The sequence below is a fragment of the Theropithecus gelada genome, chromosome 3 (assembly GCF_003255815.1).
Source record: "Theropithecus gelada isolate Dixy chromosome 3, Tgel_1.0, whole genome shotgun sequence".
NCBI lineage: Eukaryota > Metazoa > Chordata > Mammalia > Primates > Cercopithecidae > Theropithecus > Theropithecus gelada.
In genome coordinates this window covers 32,543,880-32,551,333 of record NC_037670.1, presented here as the reverse complement: position 1 = coordinate 32,551,333, position 7,454 = coordinate 32,543,880, and the positions used below count along the sequence as shown (strand labels likewise).

Genomic DNA, 7,454 nt, shown 5'->3' with positions numbered 1-7,454 from the left:
ACCAATGGGACTTAATTAAACTGAAAAGCTTCTGCACACCTAAAGAAATTGTCAACAAAGTAAACAGACAACTTACAGAATGGGAGAAAATGTTTGAAAACTATGTATCCAACAAAAACTAATATCTAGAATCTACAAGAAACTCAACTCAACAAGAAAAAAAAATAACACTATCAAAAAGTGGGCAAAGGACATGAAGAGACGTTTTTCCAAAGAAGACATACAAACAGCCAACAAACATGTGGAAAAATTCTCAATATCATTAATCATTAGAGAAATGCAAATTATAACCACATTAAGATACCATCTTACAGTAATAAGAATGGTTATTAAAAAAGCAAAAACAACAGATGTTGGCAAGGATGCAGAGAAAAGGGAACACTGTTGGTGGGAACGTAAATTAGTACAATCTTTATGGAAAACAGTATGAAGATTCCTCAAAGAGCTGAGAATAGAACTACCATTTGATCTAGCAATCCCTACTATTGGGTATCTACACAAAGAAAAGAAATTGTTACATATATTAAAAACCCCTGCACTGGTATGTTTATCATGACACTATTCATGATTGCAAAGTCATGGAATCAGCCAAAGTGTTCATCAATGAATGATTGAATTTTAAAAAGTGATACATAAATGCAATATGATACTACTCAGCCATAAAAAAAGAATAAAATTGTGTCTTTTGCAGCAAAATGGATGGAAATGGAAGCCATTATCCTAAGTGAAATGACTAAGAAACAGTCAAATACCACATGTTCTCGCTTATGATTGGGAGCTAAACAATGTGTATATCTGGATATACAGAGTGGAATAATTGACTTTGGAGACTCCAAAAGTTGGGAGAGTAGGAGAGCGGTGAGAGGTGAAAAGTTACCTATTAGAGACAATATAAGCTATCTGGGTGATGGATATACTAAAAGCCCCGAGTTCACCACTGCATAATATATCCATGCAACAAAACAGCACGTGTACCCTTAAATCAATAAAAATAAAATAAAACTTTAGAAAAGAAGAGCTTCCATACATCAATAACTGCATCTTCTCACTTTAATGAACAGACTTTAGTATTCGTATATTAATCTCCCAGAAATGCCCCCTAAAAACCTTATAACACATCCTACTAATGAATAGAACAAAGAGCTGATGTCACTTGGTGTATTAAGGTCATTAGGAGTGGAATAATTATAAATGAGCTTGAAAGCAATTTATCTTTTCCACTCTGCTTTTTCTTAGCCAATGATGGGAGTCAGCCTTCCATTATACTCTCTGTTACCATCATACAATGTAGGCATTGACCCACAGTTACCAGGTGCCTAAACTTGACAGCACCCTAAAGGGTGAATGTGGAGAGGAGCAGAGTGTACATAAAAGGTGAAAAATCATAGAGAGAAGAAGAGAGAGAGAAGAAAAGCAAAGAGAAAAGGTGAGAGAAGAAAATAAAAAATAGTTGGAGATTAGCAGAGATAAGATATTAAGGAAAGATTACTCATGCAGAAAATAGAAGAGGCAAAGAATATTCATTTTGTCTGATCCCTGAAATCTGAATCTTCACATTATACTTTGAAAGGTTTAAATATTGAAAGTATTCTAATATGTTAATTTCCTCCTTTACTCTCTGCCTCCCTGTTTCAATAGTTTGCATTCCACTTAAAGATTGCATTAGAATGGAGGAAATTCTTCAAGTCACTACAGAACTAGATTCTGTATGTCACTGGACACCCCTTCCTTCTATCGTGGGATTGCTGCATTTTAAACATTTCTCTGTGCTCATCCCTCCTTGCAAGGCCTGGTGCCTTCCGCATTTGAAGTTATGAGCCTCTAGCTCTCAGGACTTCCTTACTGGCCATGCTACTGTGACCCCTTTGAGTTTGTTTTCTCAAATGGTTTTTATAATCCACATTATACTTATTCCACATTATTTAAAGATGAATTAGTAGTCCACCTTCAATGCTAATGGCATAATTCAGACTCATAGGACCTTTATGTCTAATAAAAATTTTTAATTACCTGTTTACGCCAACGTCAATGAGTAGCACTGCACTTCATGACACAATTTTTTTTTTTTTTTTTGAGTCAGAGTCTCACACTGTCACCCAGGCTGGAGTGCAATGGTGCGATCTTGGCTCACTACAACCTCCACCTCCCAGGTTCAAGTGATTCTCCTGCCTCAGGCTTCCGAGTAGCTGGGATTACAGGTGCCCGCCACCACGCCCGGCTAATTTTTTGTATTTTTAGTACAGTCAGGGTTTCACTATGCTGGCCAAGCTGGTCTCAAACTCCTGACCTTGTGATCCGCCCACCTCGGCCTCCCAAAGTGCTGGGATTACAGGCGTGAGCCACTGCGCCTGGCCCAACAACACATTTTTATTAATTGTAAATCTTTGTATGCGAGTGCCAGAAGTCTTATTTTATTTCAATTATTTTATTTAGTTTAAACCTAAAGAAGACTTTATTGACCCATATGATCAAAGCACTTAAAGGATGAATACAGCTGGCTTAAGTTACTTAGGAATCAGAGGCTTCCATGTTGCCGGGAGTTTCTTCCTGTGTTTCCCTTCTCTATTCTAGTTTCTGTGGCGGGCAGATTTCTATAATCAGAGGATGTGGTTCCCACACTTCCATGCTTAGCCCATATTGTCTCCAGTGTAAGAGAAGAGATACCCCCTTTTTTCAGGTTTAATTTTAAAAAGCTTAAGGAAAAGGTGTCAGGGAAAAAAAACCAATTAAAGCTCATGACATATTATTGGAGGAAATCATAATCTTTGAAAGTTATTTTCCCATTCATGGAGAGTTGTTACTAAATATTTTATGAAAAAGTTTTAACTGAATTTTTACACTACCTTTAACCTCTGAAAAAAATCACTTGCTCAAATTAAAATAAACAGAGAAGGTCTTATGTCTCAGATGTAAATAGCATCCTACAAATATTTATCTTTATTCACACTGTCAAAGCTGAGCAGTGGATTCTAGGGATACTGAGGGAGGTTATAAGATCTAGAACATTGAAAGTAATCTAATTTTAACTCCCACTCAATGCAGAAATCACTGAAAAATAATACCTTTTTCCTTGCTGAGAAACTCAATAACCCAAAGAAAACACACAGGTCATAATAGTTCTATAAATTTATAATTTATAAATATACATTTATAACAAACCAAAGTATTTCTCCCTATAACTGTTTCCATTACTCACAGTTGTAAACCTTAAGTCTTTATGTATTCTCTGCTTCTCTCTCTCTCTCACACACATACAACACAAACACACACACACACTGAATAATTCATTTTCTCCTATATTTAAACACAACCATAATGCCCTCCAATACCTAACATTTCCTATTTTCCCTTTTCTATCATAATATTTCAGATTTATTCAAATGTTTTACATTTTATATTTAATTGCCTAGTTGACATTTCTGAGCAAACTCTAAACACTTTTAAAAATGTAAACAAAAAACAAATATAATTGTCAGCAAAAGGTGTCTTCCTTGAAAAGACACCACCATTATGAGCATTCTCTCAATAATTCTGTTAAGAATCCAACCAGTTTTCATGGCAGAAGACATGCCCTTGCTGTCTTTTAGGCAGTGGAAGGCCCGAAGAATCTCCCCATACACTAGGCCTGACGATATAACCTACGGAAATGGATGTCCAAGGAAAAGACATCTGGGGGCCTGGAGCCCCCAAAACAGATCACAAATCAAACTTTGAAAACCAATAAAAGACAAAGAGAACATATTGGAATCAACAGTAAATGAATTTATTAGGTGAAACAAAACTGAACTTCCATATACTTTATAAGATGAACTTATGTAATAACGAATCACTTGTTTCAAAATTATAGACATTTGACTCTATATTTTGCACATTCATTAACTTCACAGTCTGAAAGAACTAGCCTGTCCAGCCAGTACTTGATGCCACAGAAAGGATGAAGAGCTATAGTAAGAGGGGTTAGCTCACATTGCTGGAAAAGCCTATGATAACAGCTCTACATAGAGACTGAGGCATTTTGCTTAAAAGTCTGGAAATTCAGCAAGTTGATCTACAGAAGATTGATCCATAGGCTGGTCTGTAACAAGGAGACTGGCAGCTCCTAGAAGCCAAGTAGGTTGGGTGGCAGAATCCAGAGCCATAGCCTAGGGGAGGGAAGCCACAGCCTCCATAACCCAGGGATCTGAAGCCACTGGACCCACAGCCCACTGAGTAGCAGTTCCTCAATCCATAGCCCAGGGAGCGGCAGCTGCTGGATCCAAAGCTTAGAGACCCAGAGTAAGGGGTCTGGCAGAGACTGCAGAGCAAGGAGGTTCTGGGGCGGTAGCAGGAGGTCTGGCAGGGGCTGGACTCCACAAAGGACGTCTCGCAGCTGGTGGGCTCCCAGCAGGTCTCCTGACGGCCCCTGTAGAGAGAGGAACCCAGCTGGCAGGTGCTGGGAGAGCAGAGGTCAGTGCTGCAGACCAGGCTGCTGGGATAGGAAAAGCCACAGGAGGAGGCTGGGTAGCGCAGGTAGCCGCCAAAGGAGCGGGAGGAGAAGTTTTCAGAGCAGCAGTTGTAGGACATGTTGACAGAAGATGTGAGTTCAGTTGAGTTATAGTGGAAAGATTATCTGAGTTTGAATGTCATAGTCTGTACTACAAGCTATATATGATCTTAGACCTGGGTGTGTCTACTGTCTGGACACTCCCTCCTCCTTGCTCATCTTTTATTATAAAAATGCTTCTCTAGGTTATTGTTTAATTTATCACATCTTCATATACTTAGCTGTATTTTAGTCACTCTGGAACACTTAGAAGGAAGCCACTCAGTTTTTTTTTCCCCTGGAATTCACTGTGGTTTGACCTTCAATGTTATATGTCATCACATTTATGAGTATCTTGCCTCTTATTATTTGAGTACAGTAAGTCCTTATTGTACCAAATGGAATCACACAAAATTCTTTCTTTACTTCCATTAAGTTATCAGGAGCATAAGTGGTTAGTACTGAAAATAGTTTGTCCTTTTTTTTCCACACAAGCATATTACTTGTTACTAGAAACAGTGGATTTCTCCAAATACTAACTATATTCAGTAGTCTCAGCAATCTGTCAGTTAAACCTCTTACTGGTATCTTAAGAACTCAGGATCAGAATTGAGGTGTGCACCATTATCTCGGGTCTCCATACCAGGCATCTTCCTTAACAAGAGGTTACATTAGATGACACTCACTTAGGAAACAATAAACACAATCTTTTCAGTAAGACTTTAAATCGAAGTTTCTCATATATTTTCTGATGAGCCTATCTTATAGCAAGCATTATTCTATGGTTATGCTCTAAATCAACTCATAGTTTTTTGTTTTGTTTTATTTTTCAATTATTCTTTTCTGGATGAAAGAACAGATTCTTGGCTGCAATTATTAATTTATACTTAAACTTTGAGGAATTGTTAACATTTTTCTGAAGCTTTTAACTTGAAGTATTAGAGTTATATGGGTCTTTAAACATCCTCTGGTCAACCCATACATGGAAAAATTACCTCTCAGAGAGCTTCATTAACTTTCCCCTAATTTCTCAGTAAGACAGAAGCAAAATTGAAGCTTTAATCATGGTTTTCTTATTCAGAGTCAAGTTGCAAACACCTTGCAAACATAAAAGTAAATTCAACTTTAACTTGTCTCAGAAAAGAAACTATTAAGCTTATTTATACTAACATATAAAAGCCTAAGTCTTATTTACCTTTCCTAAGGATATTCACATTGAATAGTGTTCAACAGGGGAATTCTATGCCTTACTGATCTTTATACATTTGAAGTATATTTCACTTCCTAGCCCAAGAAAAAGAAAAGAATCTTGGTAATCCATGTTTAGATTAATGGGGGGAAGAGGCTTCTTATCTGTGCCTATTCTTCTTCTTTTGAATCTGACATTTTATTTGGTTTAACTAAGGGAAATGGCATTCACCATTGTTATTGAAAAGAGAGCCTCTTAACTACCTGAAAATTAACTTGCTTTATTCCAAAGCATGCTGCTTCAGAGCACTTAGTTACTTTGTTTTATGATTATCTCTCCCATGCAGAATCCAAAGTGTGGCATGCATCACATGAAGTGCCCTTGTGCAATACTTAAGCCATCACTCTGATTCACTGAAGTAAAATAAAGCTGTGCTTTATGAATGGACACCTATTAAATTTACTAAAAAGTATGCACCACCCCCAACACGTGGGATTCCTTATAATGGCAGCTTTTAACACATTTAAAATGAGAAATATTTTCCTTTTTTTTTTTTTACTACATTTTGTTTTTGCTAAAAAAAAAAAAAACAACTTTCTAATATTGAAAAGTTCTTGCCTTTCTAGACCAGCTCCCTATGTCTGGGAATAAACACTAAAATAACTTGGGAATAAGTCAATTCCAATTAACAGTCCCTCCACCCATTCCTAATTGGGTTAACACGTTTTATTAGGAGTTACTTGTGCACTTTGTACAAATGCTAATGAACAACTCACGAATGCTAATAAATGTGTCCATCTGAAAGGCAGAAAAAGCAAAACAAAACTAGAGTAACCTTAACAGTTCAAAAGTGGATTCTGGAACTAATAAAATACTCTACGTGCTCTACATACATAGGCAAAGTGTTAGTATAGAAGGAAAAATTCACTATCTTGATATGTCAGGGAAAATGATATTGAAATCTTTTCTCCCTTCCTTCCTTCTTTCCTTCCTTCCTTTCCCTCCCTCCCCTTTTTCTTTTTTTCCCTCCCTCCCTCTTTTCTTTTTCTTTCTTTTCTTTCCCTCCCTCCCTCTCTCTCTCCCTCCCTCCCTTCCTCCCTCTCTCTTTCTGTCTCTTCTCTCTTTCTCTCTTTCTTTCTTCTTCCTCTTTTCTCTTTAGAAATTTAGGCATAACCACACTAGAAAGAATAAAACTATCATTAGAGTGCACAGTAGCCACAACTAGCTTATGATCTGAATTACTTGGAAAGTGATTGGTTTTCCAAGTTAACTTAGTAATGTAGCAGAAGTTTTAAACTGACAATCTTCTATTGCAATGTTTCCAGAGATTCTTCAAAAGCTTTCAAATTAGCCAAATATTAAGCAGTAGCAGACATAGTAGAAATCCATATATTCTGCCCTACATCTTTTTTACTTTCTGTTCACTTTTTAATTTTGTGGTTTCTCTAGACCTAGAAGAGCCTTTTTATTGTCTGGTCACTAAAGAATCTTCTTCATAACAGCTGCTTTACACTAGATTTTATTTTTAAAATTCTCACCCAAGGGGAAATGTATCTATTAAACCTTAATGCTCACTATGAAGGACCCACTACTGAGTAAAGGGCTTGATGGGAACTCCCTAGACTATCCTGTTCATGGTCTCTTCCCCAGTCCCCCATGCAAGTCTACTCAGGCCTGTGGCTTTCTCAGAGGTCATCCTGCCTCATTGTTTGAGACTTTTCCAGGCCCTGGCACCTCCTCTAA

At 37.2% G+C, this 7,454-nt stretch overlaps 1 protein-coding gene across 1 annotated transcript; it reads right to left on the bottom strand.

Annotated features, from left to right (window-relative positions):
- Positions 1–3,748: 3,748 nt before the first annotated feature.
- On the bottom strand, positions 3,749–4,601 carry LOC112621311 (keratin-associated protein 13-2-like). The gene has a single exon (XM_025380684.1). It carries the CDS (start codon positions 4,561–4,563, stop codon positions 4,036–4,038), a length of 528 nt encoding a protein of 175 aa, XP_025236469.1. The 5' UTR covers positions 4,564–4,601; the 3' UTR covers positions 3,749–4,035.
- Between the last annotated feature and the right edge of the window lie 2,853 nt (positions 4,602–7,454).

Coding starts and splice junctions, on each gene's coding strand:
- LOC112621311 (XM_025380684.1), bottom strand. CDS start 4,563: ATGTCCTACAACTGCTGCTCTGAAAACTTCTCCTCCCGCTCCTTTGGC.